We start from the raw sequence: 24,563 nt of genomic DNA on the forward strand, positions 1-24,563 counted from the left end.
CACAACACTTAATTAGACCAAATTTTGGTCAATTTGGATCTGGCAACTGATTAATTGATCTAAACTACGAACATGTGCCAAGAACATATTGAAAGGATTTATTTAATACGCTTACAACTTAATAATTATTATCTTAGTCTTAAAATATAGCAATATATTATCGGACAGGACATATCTACGAATCCGGATTCTGGGCTAATGCTCTATCCAGATTAGTTGGACTGGTGGTTACGTTTGTCCGACCAGATTCATTGTACTAGGTTACAATATCTTAGGCTATCACATGCGACGTGCTGTATATAGGTTGCATATGGAAAGAGATCCTCTGATTTTACTACAGCGCAGTTGAGCCACTGACATATGGGCCATAGCAAAAGTGGGACCCACATGTCGGTGACCCAATTACTGCATGTGAGAGGATCTGCTTCCGTTGCATATGCTAGAGGCGGGCGTTGCCGCGCATGTCGACGCCGTCGTGGCCGGCGATCATCCGGTACTTGTCCCTGCGCGTCAGCGCCGTGCACTCGAATCCGAGGGCGTCGCCGATCGCTCGCTGCACGCGGTTCGCCACGTCGCGGCTCGACTCGCCGCCGCCGTCACCGCCGCCATCACCGTCGGCGGCGGCAGAAGAGGATGGCACCGGGTCGAGCAGCTGCAGATGGTACCACGGCGCCGGGTTCATGAGGAAGAAGAAGGAGTCCATCCCCTTGTACCCCCTAACCGTCGTGCCGTGGAACATGGCGCCGCCGGCCCGCACGGCCACCGGCGTGACCTCGCCGGCGATCTCCGCGAACAGGGGGCTGAACCGGAGCAGGTACGGCTCCCGGCACGTGGTGCCCTCCGGGCAGACGGCGAGGTCGCCGCCGGCGAGCACGGACTGCATGATCACCCTGTCCCTGCCGCGGTCGCGCGTCAGCCGCACCGTCGGGATCGGCGCGATCATCTCCGACAAGCCGGAGAGGCTGTACGTCACGGCGGTCACCTTCCGGTGCACCACCGTCGAGAGGACCGCCGGGTCCAGCAGCGTCCGGTGGTTGCACGCGTACAACGTGCCCCCTCGCCACCGCGGTGGCGCGCCGCCGAGGTGCGCTCTTATCTGGAAGCCGGTGGCCGCGGCGAGGAGGAGGCCGACGCTGTAGGGCAAGAAGGCGATGAGGATGCGTGTCACGGCGAGGGCGGCGCCGAGTGGGAGCCAGAGCGCGACGGCGAGGCAGGCCAGCGGGTCCGGCCGGCCGACGAGGCGGCCGTCGTGGAAGATCAGTGGCCGGAGGTACTCGCTCCTCGGAAGAGGCGCCGCCGGCGCCTTCTCCGGCGTGGACACCACGTGGCGCTCCTGGCATATCTTCATGAACGCCGGCTGCCGCTTCGCCGCGCCGTCGCCGGAGCACAGCCCGACGTCGATGACCCGGCGGCCGCGCCCAAGAACGGCTTGCAGAGCGCCCAAGCTCCGGTCGCCGTTCACCGCCGCGCCGGTGAACCGCCCCCCGACCACCCGCAGCTCCGCCCCGACGACGCGGGCTCCCTCGGCGACGTACTCCCGGACGAACGGCTCCACCATGGCCGTCGGCAGCCGCGTCACGACGTACCTCTCGGCGGCGTCGCGGCGCGCGAAGGCCCGGAACGCGGCGTCGCTGAGGTCGGCGAGGAAGAACCTGGGCAGCGTGGCCCTCGCCACCGCCGCCACGTCGGCGACGGAGAGGCCGGCGGTGGACACGAAGGTCATGACGCGGACGGCGAGGTCGTCGTCGGGCAGGGCGACGCCGAGGAGGGCGGCGACGGGGTACGCGGCGAGCAGGACGGCGGCCCGGAGCGGGCCGCCGGCCTCGAGGGCGACGAGGAGGAAGTAGGGGAAGAGGTCGCCGGAGATGAGCAGCGTGCCCTCCAGCTCGGCGGCGACACTGGGGTGTCTCCTCTGATGAGTAGCCATGGCGTTTGCAGCTTGGATCATGGAAGACACTTGAATTTAAACCACTCGTTTGTTTTATGGCCTAGGGCCCAGTTTGAAACCGATAAAGATAATAAATGATTAAGTAAGAGCTTGCAAAATGCGCGTTATTAATTGAGTTATAATTATTACAAACTTAAAGAAAATTTAATAATTGGCTATAAACCAATTTATAAGCCTACGTGGAGAAAAAATTAAACAAAATAAGAAAGAGCTAGTTCTTTACATACTTTACGATAAATTCATCAATTACATAGGTAATAAAAAGATAGAAGAAGAAAATTAGAGACACCCTTCTAACTTATCTATTATAGAAGTTAATTCTAATATTAATTTATACCTAGTAGTCGACTCTACTACTAAACTTGCTCTTAAAAAAATTATTTATTATTTTAGAGCAATTTCTATTTTTTTAGATAATGGAATATAATATCATGGCCTTTGCTAAAAAAGAATTACAGCCAATTATAACAAAGATCCACTCCAGAAGAGAGTGTAGTTCAAGACAAATTGAACACACCAAACAAGAGAAGAGAGGACCCAAACTGAGAAAAGCAAAACAAAATGTGGAGCTAGAAGGCCGCATCAAAGCCTAGCACTGAAGTTCGAAGCCAATGCATAGACCATTGATAATAACCTTGCACGAAGAGGTTTCTCCAAAACAGTGCCCCCAAGGAGGATGCGACGTGGATCGCCGCCACCGCTCGTTCGGAACCGAAGCAAGGTTTTCACCCGGAGAATATGGTAGGGAAAGGAGAGGGGTATGCTAAAACAACGTCTCCAAGGAGGGGAACGACGCCAAACGGCGTCGCCGTTGTCAGCTGGCCAAATGGCTCGGCAAGGCTTTTGCCCGCGATTCCCTGTCCAAACCCACACCACCAATCCGCACAAGAAGGATCATCGTCGGTCAACAACATTGTCCCTTCAGCGATTCGGCCAAGGCCACCGCCCACAGTTCTTCCCGCCGTCGACGGCACGCCCGCACCCGGACTCCTCCTTCCCCGCCTCCATATACCGCCGCCGACGACGACGCACCGACAGCCGGATGATGGCCTTCAACCATCGCCGCCATAGGTACCACCGTCGACAGCCGCCATCGCCACTGCCATAGCCACCACCGTCGCCAGCCGCCACCGTTAGCCACCATCGCCACCGCCACGGCCACCACCACGGCCAGCCCCATCCAGCCGCCACCGTCAGCCACCACCGTCAGCCGCCAGACGCCAGCCGTTCAGATCCGGCCGGGGTGGCGCGGATCGGAGGTGCAACGCGAAGCGCGGGTCGCCGGCATCATGGAGGAAGGCATCACGGGCACGCACAGCCGGAGCATTGACGAGGGCGCCGTGCCTCCCTCGTGGTGGCGAGGTTCTTGACGAGGGCCGGTGTCACGGCACGCGCCGCAGTCCGCCGCCGTCGTCGCCAACTTCGTCGCCGCCACATCCGCCACCATCGCCGCCGCTAGCCACCCCCTGCCAGGTCTGCGGAGCGGCGCCGGCGTCGACCGAGCCCTCGCCGGTCACCCCGGCCAAAAGCGAGGTGACCGGATCTGGCGACGCCGTCGCCCGTCGCTAGAGCCGCGGAGAGCCCCACCGCCGCGCCGTCCCCGTCGCCACGACCTCGCCTCGCCATGCCCGCGCCGGGGCGAGGTGAAGCCGAGGAGGATGGCCCCGCCGCCGCCATCCCAGTGTGTCGCCCGGCTTTGCCGGCGACTAGCTCCGGCGGCGGCGAAGCACGGAGGAGGGAGGAGGAGGGGCGGCGGCGGTTAGGGTTTCGTCCCCTGGGGACGTCAGCCAAATTATTTTACTAGCAGGTATCTTCGGCTCGAGCAATTTCTATATTATATAAAGTTTTTACGAAACGTACCGTTTAACGGTTTGAAGAAATGCTAATGAAAACCAGGGAAAATCTATATCTTAATAAGAAAAGAACGGACCTATAATGACCAATATTTATATACACTTCCTCCCTCCTCTCATGAATATATGATGCATGATATCAGGATTTATAAAACCGTCCACCAACTGAATACGCTTTTGAGTGGTTTTCATCGCTTTTCATGAGAACCAGTGGGGCTCGAACAAATTTTGTCGAAAGAAAAAAAAACCCAGTTTGATTGCGTGGTTTGTGAACTTGAGCCGGAGCGAAATGACTGAACCACAAAAACCAAGTGGTTTTAGTTGGTTTTATAAATGCTGCATGATATTAGAGACCGATCAAAGGAGAGTAATATATTAGCGGTAGGAATAATACAAAGTAGACAATTTGAGATTCAAACTTATATTAATTTTACATGTATGCTTGGTTTCACATATTTTTTTTTATGATTTTATATTTTTTTATGTAAATGCATTAAGGTGTACTATTCTAAAGTTGGGAGAAGTCAGAATTCCACATATTAGCACGGAAGATTATTGTTTAAAGCTTACCTTTTTAATGTACGATGACACTGATCTTTAAAAACTATTCGTCTTATTAACAAATTACGTTATTATCATTTGTTTTATTATGGTTCATTTTATCATTAAAGTCACTTTATGGATGATTTATAATTTTTCATATTACTGTTTAATACTTTCCTTTTTTTTAATATATAAGGACACTGACTTTTAAATAAATATACATTTGATCACTTGTCTTATTAAAAAGTTAAGAAATTATTATTTTTTGGTTTGTTTTTATCAATTAAAGGAACTTTAAACATGATTTACATTTTTTATATTTTCATAATTGTTTGAATTAATATGAACGACCAATCATATATAAAAATAAATTATGTCATTTATTAAAATCCGGAGAAAGTAACATTCAAAATATTTTGTAGCGGTTTTCGACGGTTGAAAATGAGGTGGCTGCACCGCAGTCAGAAATTAAGTTAATCATATACGGATGGATACTTAAGCTCAGTGCTATGGTTAATTAAACTACAACAGTTTGTTGTTTGGTAAGGCTAGGCACATCCAAATGTACTTTTCAGAACAAAGGCAGAAGGCAGTGGACATCTTGTTGTAGTTGATCATCGTACTGATGCATCACATGAACAATGCATGGGAGAAAGAGGAAACTAAACGGCATGTTTGCATATATATGTAGACATGTACCTGAAATACGAAGTAATATAATATAAGTTCCCTCTAAAAATACAACAATAAGTTCTTCAAGACGAAAATAAATAATCTAATATTGTAGCAACCTTCATCCACAAATCTTCTCAACCAGCAAGGTCAATTTGACATCATGAATTGGCAAACGAGACCACTTAAATAAAAACTCTCAAGAATGTTTGTTACGCATCATTATTATACCTCTTTTCGTATTTATAGATAGCTAAGGCTGTGTTCTGCACCCATGGTTGGTAACTAATCCCACGCACGTAAAACAGAGAGACTCGTTAGCGTATGATTAATCAAATGAAAAATAGGTTAATATAATTTTTTAAAACAACTTTTCTATATATATTTTTTATAAAACATCATTTATAAGTTAGAAATGCATAGTAGTAAGAAATCACACTCTTAATTTTTGTAAAAACTAAGAGCGCGCATGGAAAACAAAGTATAGGATTGAGTTTTTTGCGCATGTAAAACAAAGAAAGAACAACTTCTGTAAGCCTACTTTTCTGTTTCATGATTGATTTTTCTCGTCACTTTATCAATGTGATGGAACAACTAGAATCGTTTTTCTAGTATTAATTAGGACAGGCAAGTTCCAAAGTAAAATAATCATACCAACCTTTTGGAGTCACATCAGAATGCATGCCATTTTCTCTTGACAAATTGCCAGTCAACCTCATGTAGAAGTAGCACTCGTGCATGGAAACTTGCATGATCAAACTGATGAAGGAAAAATACCTTTTAACCTCCAAGCTAAATTGTAAAATGATTATAAAACTGGAGGAGGGTGTACCAAGAAGTAGCATGAGTATCTTTTTCACATATTTTTAATTATATTGTTCTTACAGGAACTGAAACTAACATCTACTTGTTGGCAACTTTTCTGGTAAAGCTGCAAAACACGATTGACTACTAAACACCTTGTGGTGATATAGAGTCGCCAACCATATAGTGAAAGGGCCAAATCAAGATGAGTTTTATAGACAATGGCTCAACTAGCTAGAAGAGTCGATTTAGAGATCAAAATCAACCTCTAGGCCGATTTATATCGCTACGAGGATAACTATCCGTCTCGTGGGCAAACGGAAGGTTTACGGGACAAACCTACAAAGGGTTAATCGTACTCTCGCAGCGAAGAAGAACGGTTTACGGCGCAAACTGATAAAGATGGATGAAAATAGAGTAATGTAGAAAACATGACTGAAAAGTAAATGTAAAAGAACGATTCGATTGCATAGATAGATTGTCGGGGTTCTTTGAATCGAACCGGCCTTGGCCCTTATAAAGTGGTTGGGCTTGCCTTCTACAGGTCCTCCTCCATATCTAACTTGGGGTTGAAACCGATGGAAACCCAAAACATACCTTTCCGAGTAAGAAAACTCAAGACCCGACGAAATTCACTTTGGAGTCGGACTCTACTAGTCGACCAGCCACATGCCGCCGGTTAGACCGACCCAACATGCCAGTCAGACTGGCCCATAGGCGTCGGTTAGACGGACTCCATGAAGGAAACTTGGCGCCTTCTAAATTTTTACAATATTTTTCTAATTCGAATCTAGGTGCCAAACACTACTAGAGAAGTGATCTTTACTGGGTCGGCCGATTTCCACAATAGTCCTGGTTGCTCGAAAAACCGGGTCAGGGCTCGGGGGATCTTTAGTCCCAGTTGTTTGTGTCAAACCGTGTCAGGGCTCGGGGGTTACCAACCGGGACTAAAGATCGTGTCGATTTTTAGATCCGGTTGATAACACTAACGTACCAACCGGGACTAAAATTCATATCCATATATATCTTCTTCCTCCTCCAGCTAGCCCGAGACATGCTTCAAAAATTCTTGAGTTTGAGAGGAGATGCCAAATTTTTGGTGATAATATACAACTTTGAGGTGTCTAAAGATGGATCTTTAGTCCCAATTATTTTACCTGGGATTATACTGGTTGCAAAACCGGGACTACTAAGGGTTGTGACCCGTGGTTAAAGATGGGTTGTCCACCAATCAAATTTGAGTGTAAATACTAGTACTACCTACTGCTACATCTCCGAGAGTTCAGACTTCGAGAATCTGGGGTAAGCATGGGAGTGGGACCATAGTTCAAGTGATACATACCAGGAGCTTAATCGGATTTATCTTAATAAATTGCTGTCTAAATGACAAACTGAGATAAAAGCATGATGCTAAATGTGAACAATTCGACTATAAATATTGTAGGAGTATCGTTGAACAAGTGCATAGCAATGAGAAACCAGTGTTGATTAGAAATGAAGAAAAGAAAATCTAAAATACGTTGCAAGGGGGAAATCATTATAATTTTTGTTAAGCTGGTAATTTTAATGGACAAATACATGGCACTCTAAAACTTTCCACATTCAATAAATACCACCATAATTTTTTAGGAGAAAACAACTTTTTTAGTTAATCAGACGCCTTTGGTCGGCAGGTGAAATTTTGCTCTTTGAACCATTTCCGGTTCGGATTTGCTAAAATGTTGTCACCACATATTGTGGCTGATTACAGACTTCTGGCATATCAATTTAACCCTAGCTCTCGCGATCATAATTAATTAGAGCATGTATGGCATCATGCATTAAGAGTTACTCCTGGAACAATGCAGTCTATTGTTAATTAAACAAGCTGATTAATCTATATATGCATGGTTGTTATTCCTGAAGGTCATCCCGCGCAACTGAATTTTATTGGAGTATAGAATTGAAGGAGCAAAAGCACGAACTGGTAATTAGTAACATTTATATAGTGGCTTTTGGTTAAATAATTACTCAATAGTATTCCTTGTTCTTGGCTCTGCATGCAGACAGGCCCAACAAGCCCAGCATGCGCGGAAAATCGAGCAGATCGCATATTCGCATGATCCGAAGGAGGATCAAGCGTAAGGGTGTAAGTTTTACAGCTTCATTTTTTCGTATGCTTATGTTTATTGGTTTATTAGCAACAACAAAATTATTATTTATGGGTACAACTTTTATATATGGGTTCTTAACGCTTAAAAACAAATATTGTAAAATAAACTACGATGAAAAAAAACATACAAAATCAACTCCAAAATTAAGTTTTAACATAAATTTTGTTTTATAAAGATCCGTTGGTAGAGCTCCAACTCAAAAAATTTAACTTCAGGAGTTGAGCCTGAAAGTTTTTTGCGATTTTTTCATACGAGAGTTTCATATTTGAGTTGAAAGATTTTGTGATTTTGAGATAAAAGTTGCAGATCTTTCAATTGGAAGTTTCATGATTTTGAGATAAAGTTTTAAACTTCAATTGAAAGGTTTGTGATCTGAAATGAAAGTTCCATATATTTTTAATGAAAGTTTGTTGCACAAGTTAAAAGTTTTCAAGACCTAGAGCACTTTCTGAATCGTCGTTTGACTCCTTGGCGTCAACGGGGTAAAGCTAAAGCCGAATCGGTTAGACGCGTCGTGACCCACGTTCGTCACACCCATATGTGAATTAGCGATCCCCTCGTAAGCTATATTGTCGTGTTACAATATGACATTTTTTTAGTTTTTATGTTAGTAAAATAAAAAGTATTTAAAGAAGACATCGACTCATCCAATGTGCGCACAAGCGTTTATGTACATATATAGATAGAAAAAAATAAAGGATTCTATAGTACTTTCGCCTGTTTCATATTGTAAGTTGTTTTGACTTTTTTCTTAATTAAACTTTTGTAAGTTTGACTAAATTTATAGATAAATTTAACAACATTTATAACATAAAATTAGTTTTATTCAAACTAATATTTAATATATTTTAATAATATGTTTGTTTTTGATAAAAATATTGCTATTTTTTTATAAACTTGAGAAGTTTTAACTAAAAAATCAAAACGACTTATAATATAAAATTATAAAATGAAAGGAGTACTACTTTTTCCTCTAATTATTATCTCTCATTTAAATTTCTTCTTGACTTATCCCCAATCACATTCCCGCTTCATACATTTCTCACTGTAACTTTAGAAAAATACCAAGTTCTTTTTTTTCTCCTTGATATCTTAAGTATCTAAGATATCTTATATTACACGACGGAGGGAGTATATATATTGAACTTGCTAATGCTTCTACACCGGTGGCCGTTGCACTTGTTTCTGGCTGCCTCACAGTAACTAAGCAGCTAAACTATGCACTTGCATGCATGTTGTGTGGGCCTTGTGGCCCAGCTGGATGCATGGGATCGAAGATGCACGTACACAAGAGCATGCAACCCTATAGCTTAGGATTGCAAATATGGAATTATATTAATGAATTCATCTTAATTAGCTAGAGGATGCACGCGCCACATACACACTGGTGGAAAAACCATCTTTCATCGGTCGGCCGATTTCCACAATAGTCCCGGATGCAATAAAAACCGGGGCTAAAGATGATCTTTAGTCCCGGTTCAAAAGGGTAACGGGCATATTTGATCTTTAGTCCCGGTTGGTAGATCATCTTTAGTCCTGGTTCGAATGCTGTCAGGGCATGTCAGCCCCCCCGGGATCTTTAGTCCCGGTTGGTATTAACAACCGGGACTAAAGATCGTAACTTTAGTCCCGGTTGGGGCTAAAGATCCTGGTAATCTTTAGCTCCGGTTGGTGCTACCAACCGGGACTAAAGTCCCACCCCTATATATATGTCTTCTTCCTCCTCCAGCTGCCCGAGCAAGCTTCAAAATTTCTTCAAAAAAGAGGGGAGGTCATGCCAAAATTTCTATTGAATTTATTTTGGTGATTACATACAAATCGGAGGTGCCTAAAAGGTTTGCAACTTCATCCTCCAATGTTTTTTTTGTCATACTACATTTGCACCTATGTTTTGCACACTTTTTTTGTTTCTAAAATTTAGTTGTAAGTTGATGAGAGAGAAAATGTGTGTGGGGAAGAAAGAATATATAGAAATTTAGTTCATTTGCTAAACAAGGTTTTATAAAATAGTTGAGAAGGAAAACTCTAGTGAAAGTTAATCTTAAATAATAGAAAACAAACTAAAATGAAAATTAAAAGAAGTAAAACACATTAAAATTAGTTTAAAACTTTATAAATATTTTTTAAGAATTATTTGGTGTAATATTTTATGATTTTTGTATGAATAAAGATATCTTATAATTATTGTATGACTGTCATTATTGTAAGAATAATTATTTGTGTACGGTTTTTTTTGACTCTTGTAGATGGATCGGCAATGGATGTACGCTGACCGGCGGTCCAAAGAGTTTATTGACGGCGTGCACTATTTTTTGAGAGTGGCCGAAGCTAACAGGCAAAGGGGTTTTATTTGTTGTCCATGCAATAATTGTAAGAATCAGAAGGAGTATTCTGTATCCAGGACTATTCATTTCCACTTGTTTGGGTCGGTGTTCATGCCAAGCTATAATTGTTGGACATCCCACGGAGAGCAAGGTGTTGAAATGGAAGAAGATGAAGTGGAAGACGACAATATTCCGGACTTTGCTCAGTATGTTGGATTTGAAGAAAATCAAACGGGCGAGGAGGAAATAGCTGCTGATGGTAACGACGTTGCGGATGATCTTGGTCAGATGTTGCAGGACGCCAGGGAGGACTGCGAAAGTGAAAAGGAGGCCCATAAATTGGACAAGATGTTGGAGGACCACAGAACTTCGTTGTACCCAGGTTGCGAGCAGAGGCACAAAAAGTTGGATACCACTCTGGAGTTCTTGTAATGGAAGGCAAAAAATGGGGTTAGTGACAAGGCATTTGGTGATTTATTGAAACTCGTCAAGAACATTCTTCCGGGGGGAAACAAATTGCCCGAGACAACGTACGAGGCTAATAAAATAGTCTGCCCGTTAGGACTGGAAGTTCATAAGATTCACGCATGTCCGAACGATTGTATCCTATATCGTGGTGAGGAGTATGAGAACCTAGAAGCATGCCTTGTTTGCAAAGCACTACGATACAAGATTAGACGAGATGATCCAGGAGAAGTTGATGGGCAGCTAACAAAGAAGAGAATTCCTGCTAAGGTGATGTGGTATTTCCCTATAATACCACGGCTAAGGCGTTTGTTTAGGAACAAGGGGAATGCTAGAATGTTGCGATGGCACGCTGAAGAGCATCAACAGGACGGGATGCTGAGACACCCCGCCGATGGTTCGCAGTGGCGAAACATCGACAGAAAATTTAAAGAATTTGGAAAGGACGCACGAAACATACGGTTTGGTTTGAGTACGGATGGCATGAATCCTTTTGGAGAGATGAGCAGCGGCCATAGCACTTGGCCCGTTACGATGTGTATCTACAACCTCCCCCCTGGCTATGCATGAAGAGAAAGTACATAATGATGCCGATTATTATTCAAGGCCCCAAGCAACCTGGTAACGACATCGATGTGTACCTAAGACCACTGATCGAAGATCTTAAACAATTGTGGAAGAAGGAAGGTGTCCCCGTGTGGGACGAGGACAAACAGGAGGAGTTTAACCTACGAGCGCTGCTGTTCGTAACCATCAACGATTGGTCTGCACTTAGCAACCTATCCGGACAGTCCAACAAGGGGTACAAGGCTTGCACTCATTGTATGGATGAAACAGAAAGTACGTATCTTAAGCACTGTAGGAAGGTTGTATACATGGGTCATCGTCGATTCCTTGCAGCAAACCACCCGGTACGGAAGAAAGGCAAGCACTTCGAACATAAGGCCGACCACCGTACGAAGCCTAAACATCACAGCGGGAAAACAGTGTTTGCTATGGTTAAAGATCTTAAAGTAGTGTTCGGAAAGGGGCCTGGAAGCCAGCCTATAGAGAGTGAAGATGGTCACGCGGCGATGTGGAAAAAGAACTCTATATTTTGGGAGTTACCATATTGGGAATTCTTGGACGTACGCCACGCAATCGACGTGATGCACCTCACTAAGAACCTTTTCGTAAACCTTCTTAGCTTCCTAGGTGTATACGGAAAGTCGAAAGATACACTGGAAGCACGTAATGATCTGAAGCATATGGAACAACGCGGCGACCTTCACCCGGAACCAAAGGAGAAAGGAAGCCATTACTTGAGTCCAGCCAGCTACACTCTTAGCAAGGCAGAGAAGGAAAGTATGTTTGAATGCTTGGAGAGCATAAAGGTACCGTCTGGATACTCCACGAATATCAAGCGAATAATAAGCACGAAGGAGAAGAAGTTCACAAACCTAAAGTCTCATGACTGTCACGTGTTGATGACACAACTGCTACCAGTTGTAATAAGGGGTATCCTTCCAGACAATGTCCGGGCAACAATAACAAAGCTATGTGCATTCATGAACGCAATTTCGCAGAAGGTCATCGATCCGGATAGATTAGAAGCCCTTCAGAATGAAGTGGTGCAATGTCTTGTCAGTTTTGAGTTGATATTTCCACCTTCATTTTTCAATATAATGACGCATCTGCTTTGTCACCTTGTGAAAGAGATCCGTATTCTCAGGCCTGTGTACCTACACAACATGTTTCCTTTCGAGAGGTACATGGGCGTTCTAAAGAAGTATGTTCGTAACCATGCTCGTCCAGAGGCAAGCATCGCCAAGGGTTATGGAACAGAGGAGGTCATCGAATTTTGCGTAGAATTTATCGAAGACCTTCGTCTAATCGGGGTACCTGAATCACGCCATGAAGGGAGACTACGGGGAAAGGGAACTCTCGGAAGGAAAGCAATAATGATGGTAGACAACAATTTATTCCGTAAAGCCCATTTCACTGTTCTGCAACACTCTTCATTGGTAGCTCCTTACATCGAGGAGCACTTGGCTCTAGTTCGCGCCAGGAACATCGGTAAGTCCGATGCATGGATTACACGGCATCACATTGATACTTTCCCCACGTGGCTACGACAACATCTCATGGGTAACGAGTCGATCAACCAACAACTTGCCTTCCTGGCGAGGGGACCGTCTGGGTCGATCGCGACATTCCAGGGATATGAGATCAATGGGTACACATTCTACACGAGAGCCCAAGACATGAAGAGCACAAACCAAAACAGCGCTGTTCGTGTCGATACCATGGGACACGATGGAACAACTGCCACGTATTACGGTGCCATCGAGGATATATGGGAACTTGACTATGGTCCTCTCAAGGTTCCTCTGTTCCGGTGCCAATGGGTTAGGTTGACTGGTGGAGGCGTAATGATTGATGACAGTGGTATGACAACTGTTGACCTAAACAAGGTTGGATACTCGGACGAACCTTTTGTCCTTGCCAATGATGTAATGCAAGTCTTTTTCATGAAGGACATGTCTAGCAAAGGAAAGAAGGGCAGAGGGCCTGATGAGCCTAAGCGTCAAGTGGTTCTCCCAGGCAAAAGAAAAATCGTCGAAGTTGAAGACAAGACTGACGAGGATTACGATCAATTGGATGGGCAACCCCTTTTCACGGTGACGATTGACCCTAGCATCCTCCTATCAAATGAAGACACCCCTTACTCACGCAGCGATCACAAGGAGGGAACAATAGTGAGGAGAAAGTACGTGCGGTCAACCATCACTGCCGATGTAATGCCGTAATTATTGTGTACACGATGTAAACTATTTTGGATGTATTGGTTCTCCATATAAATCAATTGATGTATGGCATAATTTACTATCATTCATATGCTACATTTAATTGACTATCATTCATATGCTAATTATAATTGACTAGAGAATTTTTAAAAGTATTAAATCATTCATGTGGCATTTACAGATATTAATTAGAGTTTTTCACAATTTAATTTACTATCTTTCATATGCTACTTATATATGACTATTCGAATTTTTAAAAGGTTTAAATCATGCATGTGGCATTTACATATGTTAATTAGAGTTTTTAACATTTAATTTAATATAATTCCTACGCTAAGTATATATGATGATTACAATTTTTATTAATTTTAAATCATGCAGTATGTACATACATATCTTAATTAGAGTTTTTACCAATTTAATAATATCATTCATATGCTAAGGATATATGATTATTGGAATTTTTATTAATTTTAAGTCATATATTTGCTTATTACGATTTATCCACTTAATTTATTACATACAAAAATAATTTTTCGAAGTAATTGTCATTAATCTTTGTACTTTAAATAATGTTAATGCATTAACTTCTATTTTAGAAACACATATGTAAGCAAAAATAATATGCAGTGCTATAATCTTTAGTCCTGGTTCTTAACCCTAACCGGGTTTAAAAAGAATTTGGAAATAGCGGGAAAAGATCTTTACTCCCGGTTGATGAGAACAACCGGGACTAAAGATATCTTTAGTCCCGGTTGTTCTCCCGGTTGATGAGAACAACCGGGATTAAAGATATCTTTAGTCCCGGTTGTTCTCATCAACCGGGAGTAAAGATCCGGGGGTATATATTTTCCCGGTGCGCCCACGTCTTCTCCACCAACACTTAACGTTTTTGGCCGATCGATCTCTCTCGGCCTCTCTCCTTCGCCGCCACTGCCTAGGGCAAATCCCCGCGCCGACGCCGCCGTATCTCACCGTCGTCTCGAGCTCGTCGTCCTCGCCGCCGCCTCCGCCTCCTCTGCCGCCGCCGCATCTCTGGGGTGAGAGCCGCCGCCGCCTCTCCCTTCATCGATCTCCGGTCTCGATCTCTCTCTCTGTCGCGCCGCCCGCCACGAGACGCCGCCCCACGCCGACGCCGCGCCACGCCGACGCCACGCCACGCCGCCGCTGGCACACCACGCCGCCGCCTTCGCCGCCGCGCGTGCAACGCCGCCGCCGCCACGCCACACCGCCGCCTTCGCCGCCGCGCAACGCCGCCGCCGCATGCAACGCCACGCCGCCGCCGCCGTCGCCACGACGCCGCCGCCGTTGCCACGCCGCCGCCGCCGCCGCCGCCACGCCGCCGCGCCAAGCGCCGGTCCGATGCCGCCACACCGCCGTTAACGAACACGTGAACGAGAACGAACACGTCAATGTACGTTGCCGTGAGAACGTGAACGAGAATGAGAACGATTGAACAAACGAGAGCGACAACGAACACGTCAACGTATGTTGCCGCGAGAACGTGAACGAGAACGAGAACGATCGAACGAACGAGAGCGAGAACGAGAACGATCGAACGAATTAACGTGAACGAGAACGACAACGAACGTGAACGAGAATGAACGTGAATGAGAACGAGCGAACGAACGTGAACGAGCTAGGGAACGTGAACGAGTGAACGAACGTGAACGTGAAATGCAATATATATATATATATATATGTTACTTTGCATTTATCCTAATACATATTTTTTGTATCTTGCAGAAAAGATGTGTTGTTGGAGTCGTCCCTCAAGCCGGAGTGGAAGAGCTAGCCCTAGAAGGAATTCGTGCAGGCAAGTGACGTAATAATATAAATGATTGTTATATTTGTAATGCAATTAAGAATATTAGACTTGTAATTAGACTTAGCATATAATATTGTGTAGTGTTCTAATATTATTTGAGTTTTAATATAAGATTATTTTATTGCAAATTAGACTTAGTATGTAATTATTGACTATGGAATTGGTGCGACTCCTAGCAATTGACTATTGTAGTCTTAATTAGACTTAGCATATACGCACGAAACACTTAGCATACATGACTATTTTAGTCTTAGCATGTAATATTATTTGAGTTTTAATATAAGATTATTTTATTTGTAATTAGACTTACTATATAATTATTGACTACGGAATTGGTGCGACTCCTAGCAATTGACAATTTTAGTCTTAATTAGACTTAGCATATACGACAGTTACACTTAGCATACATGACTCTTTCAGTCTTAGCATGTAATATTATTTGAGTTTTAATATAAGATTACTTTATTTGTAATTAGACTTAGTATGTAATTATTGACTACGGAATTGGTGCGACTCCTAGCAATTGACTATTGTAGTCTTAATTAGACTTAGCATATACGCATGAAACACTTAGCATATACATGACTATTTTAGTCTTAGCATGTAATATTATTTGAGTTTTAATATAAGATTATTTTATTTGTAATTAGACTTAGTATATAATTATTTACTAGCTAGGGTTGTATAATATACGTCACCTAGACTTAGCTTATATCACGATTTGTAATTAGACTTAGCACGTAAGGTTGTGTAGGGTTCTAATGTACGACATTTACACTTAGCATACATGACTTAGATTGTTAAAACATAAATGTCTCGTGACTTAGCAGATGTTTCTTGTATCAACAGATGGCTGACCGCGATGAGGAACAGATATTGTACGATACAATCGCGGAGGGAAGCAGCCAGTACTGGAATGAAGAAGAGGGGAACGAGGATCCAAACCAGTACTTGAACGAGGAAGGGAACGTGGAGAGGGATGCGGAGGGGAACCAGCAGGGGCACGTGAAAAGGGATGTGGAGGGGAACCAGGAGGAGGAGGCTAGTGGTAGTCAACCCTCCGTTGGACAGAAGAGGGCACACGGGCAACGAGGTGCAGCAAAGAAGCTTGAGGGTCGGCACATCATAACGGAAGTGGAAGAAGATGGACGTCCTAGTGCCTCGGCCGAAGCCGCCAAGAACTATGTACGTCACAGCGGTTGGGTTGTGCGGGATAACGTGCCTATCAGTACGGTGTACTGGCGAAGAACAAGGGCACGCGGAGATCATGAGAGCTTTGTCCCAGATTCGGAGAAAGAGATGCTGTGGACCACAATGCTCGAGACATTCACCCTTCCTACGGGTACAGAGGACAAAGTGAAAAGGTAGACTCTGAAGAAAATGGCAGAATAGTTTCAGAGCTTCAAGGGAGATCTGTACCAGAAGTATATCCTGAAGGGGCAGACACCGAACTTCGACACATTCTCAAAGCTAAGGGATCACTGGGACGAGTTCGTTGCATATAAGACAGGTGAACAAGGGCAGGCGATGATGGAAAGAAACAAAGAAAATGCCGCCAAGAAGAAGTACCATCACCACTTGGGGTCAGGAGGCTATAGCGTCGCGATGCCGAAGTGGGAGGAGATGGAGGCTAGCTTGATTGAGAGGGGTATCGAACCGGCAACCGCCAATTGGCCGGAACGATCGAAGTTCTGGTACTATGCTCACGGTGGAACGCTCAACCCAGCTGATGGCTCACTGGTCTTCGGCGATCAGATACGAGAGGCTGCGCGACGACTAACAGATGCAGTGGAAGCCTCCTCTCAGGGCACGTTCCGACCGGACAGAGATAGGGACGAGCTGACACTCGCCCTGCATACTCCAGAGCATCGAGGACGAACACGAGAGAAAGGGGTGATTCCTTGGAAGATTGGTTTCAAGGAGGACATCCACACGTACAGGAGTCGGATGAGGAGCAAGAGAGATACCGAGGCGAAGATTGCAGATCTAGAGTTCCGGGTATCGAGCTATGAACTCAGAATGCAAGAGGAGGTGGCAAGGAAGGTTGATGAACGCATGGCCGCACATCGGTCCCATGATCCCCAGCCGACCATTCCTCCTGCAATGGTGAGCCCGTCAGGAAACCGTAGCAGCTGCGCCTCAACGGGGCAGGTAGGATCACAGAGCATGGATGCCATGCAAACACAGGACGAATCGACCTGTCCCGTTGATGACATCACTCAGCGGACACCATGTGAGCTGCATATTCCTTACAAGAACTTATCAATAAAGGTAAGCTCATAGTTTATATATTTTAGATTTAGCCATTCCGCTAGTTGCTGCTTATATATGTTGATTACTAATAAATAATCTCTCACAACATGAAGGTGGCGTCGGGCATGGCCATCCCAACGGACCCTTCAGGTACTTACCACTGCAGGCCGATTCCAGCAGGATACTCGAAGGTTAAAGTTGAGTTGGTCGAAGGCGCGTACGAGGATCTCGAGCTGGATTACCCTGGAGGAGACGGTGAGGCGCATCTACGAGACACAAGCCATGCCATTATTCTATGGCGCAGGCGGTACATCATCTTCCCTGGGCGACAAGCGGCGTCTTGTGCACCATCTCCTCCGGCTCCGCCATCTCCTCCTCAGGATCCTACACCGTCTCCTCCTCATGCTCCGCCAGCACCGTCTCCACCTCAGGCTCCAGCACCGACTCCTCCTCAGGATCCTACACCGACTCCTCCTCGGGCTCCTACACCTACTCCTCCGCAAGCTCCTCTTCCGGCACCTTCAAAGTCAAGGGCCCCCCAGCTCCACCGCCTGCCCACACAAGGGCAACGAAGAAGGCGAAAGTTGACGCTGCCAAGAACAAGGACCCAAGGTACGATTGCACGCAAGAGGAGCTTGACGCTTACGTTGCATCAGAAGTCAAGAGACAATTCAAGCCTCGAAGTCCAGAAAAGAAGATTCCTATAGACCCCAGTGTCAGGAACTTCTTCAGGGGTATGTCTGCACCTGTCAAGGAGGCCATCAAGCTATCGGACTATGAGCGAACGCTGAAGAAAGCATCTTTTGGAAAGTCCAAACCAGTCCCTCAGCTTGGAGAGCAACCAAACCAGGAGATCGAGCCGTTGGTGACCGGGGATGACATGACGATAGAAGAATTTGTTATTGACACCGGTCTATCTACGGATCAATTGCTAGGAGTTGAACCAATAGAAAAGGCGGAATTGAAATACATGTATGAACTCGGTAAACCGCTTGTCAAGCCCGAGCTGGTGCAGTCCCTACCCACACAAATGTACAAGTTCCGTCAGCTGTACATGGAGATGAGCGCCACCGGTAGAGAGATGATCGGAGCGAGGATCAGGGACCTGGACTTCTTGCAAGGAGATGATATTCTCTAGATCAATTTCAAGGGAATCTACGAAGTATACCAGCTGGACGCCCTTGACGTCTCTATTATGAGTTGCTGGATTTTGTAAGTATATTGTTCAGTTATATTTCTTAATTACTACGTCTCCTTTAATTAATTAGGTCCTTGTATATAAGTAAACTATATAAAATAAAATACTCCCTTTTATCGTTGTAGAATGGAGATTCAAAGGGCCCGACGGCGGAGGGTTTTCGATACTGGATTCATCGACCCTCGGAGAGTAAACGTCGCAATGCTCGACCAATATCCACAAGAAACAGAGGACAATCTCGTCCATCTCCTGAAGGCGCAGCATTACAAGACGTTCATACTGTTGCCGTACAACACAGAGTTAGTTTAATTTTACTGTCTTCCTACATACCAAATTTCATTCCCGTACGAACTTGCTAAGTGTTTCATATGTAATGCATCCCACGCACATTGCAGATTCCACTGGGTGCTTTTACTCTTCGACCTGTCGGCCTGCACCGTCAACGTATATGACTCAATGGATAAAAAAGAATTTACGTTTGATAAGGTTTTTGAACTTATAGACAGGTACTGGTATAAGTTCCTCTGTTAATTAAGAAATTCTTGTTATGTTAATTATTTCTACAACGAATCATATCTTTACACTCCATGTAGGGCTTGGTATCGGTTCCGTCATTTGGTCCGTGACAACCGGAGAGAAAGACTTAGGTGGAGGTTCAAATTTCCTGTGAGTACACATGCTCTACATTTATATTTCTCCGATTCAAATTAATACATACAAGTGTATATTAATTAGATCTCACGCCGTTAATTTGTCATTTATTTGTAGTGCGCAAAGCAAAAGATGGGAACTAACTTGTGCGGCTACTACGTGTGCGAGTATTGCCACTGCCTTGCAGACCAAATCATCACCACAAGAGAGCTCGATGTACGTACAAATAAATTCAAAATTTCATTACGTAACGATTTCTTGTTTAATTACTAATCAATTTCATACATTCATATAGTTTATTCGCATGAGGGATAACCTGACCACACACAAGGAATTTATCGCGGCGGTTCAAGAACAACTCATGGGATTCATCAACGAAGAAATCCTTGATCCTAAGGGTGAATTCTACTACGACGGAAACACAATTCATCGGTCTTTAGTTTCTGAGCTAGCAGCGAGTACTACTACTACGTCGAAATCGTAGCTAGCTAGGACATATAATGGATTGTAATTAATACATGACTACATATGTTTCTATATGCATGTGTACACATTTTCTATAATGTAAATATATTTTGGTTATATATATATATATATATATATATATATATATATATATATATATATATATATATATATATATATATATATATATATATATATATATATATATATATATATATATATATATATATATATATATATATATATATATATATATATATATATATATATATATATACATATACACATATGCATTTGCATTTGCATAACATATATATGTATAAATACATATATATTATGCATGTACATATGTACTGAACCATATATACATATATATATATATATATATACATATATATAGATATATATACATATATATACATATATACATATATATATATATATATACATATATATATATATATACATATATATATATATATACATATATATATATATATACATATATATATATATATATATATATATATATATATATATATATATATATATATATATATATATATATATATATGCATGGTTTATATATATATATAAACCATGCAGCAACAGGGCCATGCAAAAAAAAAAAAGGTCAGCTCGATCTTTAGTCCCGGTTGGTAAGACTCAGCCGGCCATGTGGCTGAGCTATCTTTAGTCCCGGTTATTTCACCCAGGACTGAAGATAGCGATCTTTAGTCCCGGATTGGTACTCCCGGTTTAGAAACCGGGACTAAAGGGGGGTTACAAACCGGGACTACAAAGGGTTTCTCCACCAGTGACACGAACATAGATAATATATATCAAACTATTTTAATCCATCGAGGACCTGTCGTTTATTTAAACATCATCTAAATAATTATGAAAAAGTTCTAATATTGATAACATTCATACGACATACATATAGGACCACTTCACAAAATCTCAATTCTAAATTACCAAAATCACACGTTGAGAAAAAGCAAACCCGACGTATGATCGAGTATAGGTGCTATTCACACTCAAGTCTCTTTCCCCCCCCCCTCAATGTGTAGATTGTGTTTGAACTTGATTTTTTTTGGTGGAGTGATAAATGCCACTATACTCTACATTGTTAAAAAACTTTTAGAAATATCCATAGCTATTTTGTGTTGAATTTGAGAGAAAAAGGTGTAGGAGAGGGATCACCCTCTCGAAGGATTAGAAACCATATATAAGGGATCACCCTTATATATGGTACTTCCTCCGTTTCATATTATAAGACTTTCTAGTATTGTCCACATTCATATATATGTTAATGAATCAAGACATATATGTGTATTTAGATTCATTAACATCTATATGAATATGAACAATGCTAGAAAGTCTTATAACCTGAAACGGAGATAGTATATATCCAATCATATTAACCTAGCTAGCTTGTCAAATTAACCAATCAATTTATATGCACTAGATAAACCAATGAATTGCAGCTATATATATAGTGCATCCGAAATTGATCATCATATCATCACATCATTAATCAAGCGCGCGATTGATCATTCATGCATACTAGCTACTGACTGTTTCACCTACAGCTACTCATGTTTGTAAGGCCGCTACACATGCACACACCCGCCACTAGTTCTGAATCCAGTAGTTGTAAGAGGACGATATGAACAATGACACAAACAAAACAGAATGACAGAAGTGAGGGTTTTTTTGCATCGCTATAGCTATATGTAGTACTAGTATCTAGCAGACGATCTAATAGTTACTGTTCAGCCTCTATCGATCTTGACAGCCCGTTGTCAAATCTCTTTTCCTTTAGAAGATGAACTGCTTCCCTTCCTCCGGTACTGAGGCTCTGGTTTTGGCAAAGGAAATGTTGTGCTCCTCTTGATGATCCCAATCATCTTCGCTGTCGCCTCGAATGTTAGCTCCTTGAAACCCCTTTTCTCATCAGTCCCACTCCGGTGCTTTCTACTCGGAGTAGAAATTAATCTGGGCCATTGGTCGTATTTAATTGTAGGGCTGAGATCTAATTATACTCCCACCAGTATTAGTGGAAGTAGAAATATAGAAGGGTGTTTTCGTCAAGAGAAAAAAAATCGCGTAGGGGTATTATCGTATTTTTTCGGTCTCTTACTCACCCTATCCTTATCCGATTCCTCTCGTCACCACTTCCCGTCGCCAGTCCACCCCATCCCCGCCTCCGCCGCCGTCCATCTCCCTCGCCGCCTCCGTCGCCTGTCCAGCGCCGTCGCCTTCTACGCTCCCTCGCCGCACTCGCCCTTCCTCGCCGCCTTCTCCACCGCCAGCGCCCCTCAGTCGACGTCCGCCTCCCCGCCTCCCCCGATATCGGCGGCTTCCCTCCGTCAAAGCCCTTCCTCATCGCCCTCCCCTCCTTCTCCTCCGCCCGCGTCTCAGCGCCGGCTTGTGAGCCCCCACCGTTGCCGTCCTCCTCCCCCGCCCCCTTGTCCAGCGAGTCGCGTGACGTAGTCGCCCCTCCACCCGCCTCCGCCGGCGCGCGACGAGTCCTCTTCGCTGCGTCGCCTCCCCGCGCCACCACCGCCACGTTCTCCTCCCCATGGACCGACGCAGCCTTCTCCACTCCACCGCTGTCGCCATCGACCTAGCCGCCCCCTTCTCTGAAGTCTGAACATGCCCTTGGCAACTGATTTAACCCAGTGTAAGCAATACTCTATTAGTTAGTAGGAGTACTACTAACTGGGTCATATTAATCACAGTTCTACTACTCTATTAGTCTATTGTCTTGAATTGCAGTTTTTTTTGGTTAATTTTCAATTTTTTCCCTCTTCAGTGTTCAGATACTATGCAAGGAATCGAGAGGAGACAGCCGAGCTTCAGGTACATTCTGAATCCTCAAATCTTACCATACTTTTCTTACCAATATTCAGTTATACGGTATCAGAAAGACAACGAAGAGAAGTTGGTAAAGAGTATCATCTTCTAATGCGAGATTACTCATTTACTCTGTTGCTTCAGCCTTCATTATAGTGCTCACCTAAGCAGCATCTTAATATACCAACCACTACTGTTATGATTTTGCAGATAAAGGTTGTTTGTTCTTGAATCCATTGTATTGTATATTGATTATTTGATTGAATGGTTGACTGATCCACCAGATGAATGGACAGTTTGAGGACTGCATGTTGGCTGCAGCCGTTGCTTCCTGTTTGATATGGCTTCGATATTGCTTCCATGCATTCTGACGTATCTCACATTCTGCATATGTGCTTGAAAGCTAATGCTTGGTTCTGTTTTATTTAGTGCCTCGGTTTGATTTAGTACAATAAATTAAGCGCTCAATTGTTAAATAGTCTTTCAAAATGATTATGCAGTCCCTTTTCTTTTCCAGACGTGCATGAATCTATGGTTGGCTTAAAAATTATAGTTGAATGGGCACAACATTAATGTTCACTGTGTACAAAAAACTGTGGTTGTATTTTGAATTTTGTACATGATCCACGACAGGTAATCTGCATTGGTTATTTGGTATATTTGTGGAGCATATTATAGATCAAGATATATGTGAACTAATAGCATTTTAAAATTAAAATTTGTCCAGATCACCATATTTGCATGAATATTTTTCCTTCAAAGTTGGTCCATTTTGTTCAGACAGGACAACATTGCACTTAATTTTTTTTTCATATTATGGTTCAAGTGCAGATATTGTGGATTGCCATAACACTATCACCTTCCAAGTGCAAATTAGCACTGAGATTTCTGGGTTGATCAGTCGTTGTGAGTATGGAATTTTGATTCTATGTTCTTCTATGATTACCAGGCTCTGGAAGGATGTAATCTATGATATATACAGGTGGTGATCATAGCATGATAGCAATCAAATTCCACAGTGTTGGTAGGAATCAAATTTCACAGGTTGTTTGTTCTTGAATCCATTGTATTGTATATTGATTATTTGATTGAATGGTTGGGAGCAGGGTCAGTTTGCAAGACGGTGGCATGCGCGAAGAGTGGCATGCGCGAAGGGGATCCGCATGCCGGCGAAGGGGTTATCGGTGTTCAGGTGCGACATTGTAGCAGACGCACGTCGGTGACGTCAACAGCTGACTGCGCTGAGTCACCCCGAAGCGTAAGGTTTCATATACCGCTCCTTCTCAAATGGATTGAAATATGAACTATGAATATTATCTCAAAAAGGCATCAATGTTTGGGATCCATAAAATACCCAAGTAGTATATAAATTATTTAATAAGGGTAAGAGAGCATAGTAAGGTAATTGTGGTAAATGTATGACAGATGATCCATTTATGTCGTGGTTGGTAGCAGTGGACGATCTTTAATGTTGTTCAGTTCGGAGTTGATCAAAATTCCGGCTAAGTCCTGTCGAAATGTTTTTACTTCCTTCTGCATAATGTAAAGGGAGTGCATTTTAAATGGTTTTTCGTATTGGGAAGCAGTGGTGCAAAATATGAATAGAGGTTGTTGTAGTTACCTGTAGTTGAATTTTTGGGAGATAAGATCCGGTCCAATGCTCCATGAACTTAAGGGTGTACAGGCCGCACGAGACGCTACAAGAATTTAGTCGTTAGGATAACACGTTTCCGTAATTGAATAATGTGAATATCATGT

General features: G+C 43.5%; 1 protein-coding gene across 1 annotated transcript; it reads right to left on the reverse strand.

Annotated features, from left to right (window-relative positions):
• Window positions 1–75: 75 nt before the first annotated feature.
• Window positions 76–2,038, reverse strand: LOC107275959 (glycerol-3-phosphate acyltransferase RAM2). The gene has a single exon (XM_015793689.3). The coding sequence runs from the start codon at window positions 1,946–1,948 to the stop codon at window positions 440–442; it is 1,509 nt and encodes a 502-aa protein (XP_015649175.2). The 5' UTR covers window positions 1,949–2,038; the 3' UTR covers window positions 76–439.
• Between the last annotated feature and the right edge of the window lie 22,525 nt (window positions 2,039–24,563).

This window comes from Oryza sativa, chromosome 8 (genome assembly GCF_034140825.1).
Source record: "Oryza sativa Japonica Group chromosome 8, ASM3414082v1".
In the NCBI taxonomy this organism is placed as follows: domain Eukaryota; kingdom Viridiplantae; phylum Streptophyta; class Magnoliopsida; order Poales; family Poaceae; genus Oryza; species Oryza sativa.

Coding starts and splice junctions, on each gene's coding strand:
- LOC107275959 (XM_015793689.3), bottom strand. CDS start 1,948: ATGATCCAAGCTGCAAACGCCATGGCTACTCATCAGAGGAGACACCCC.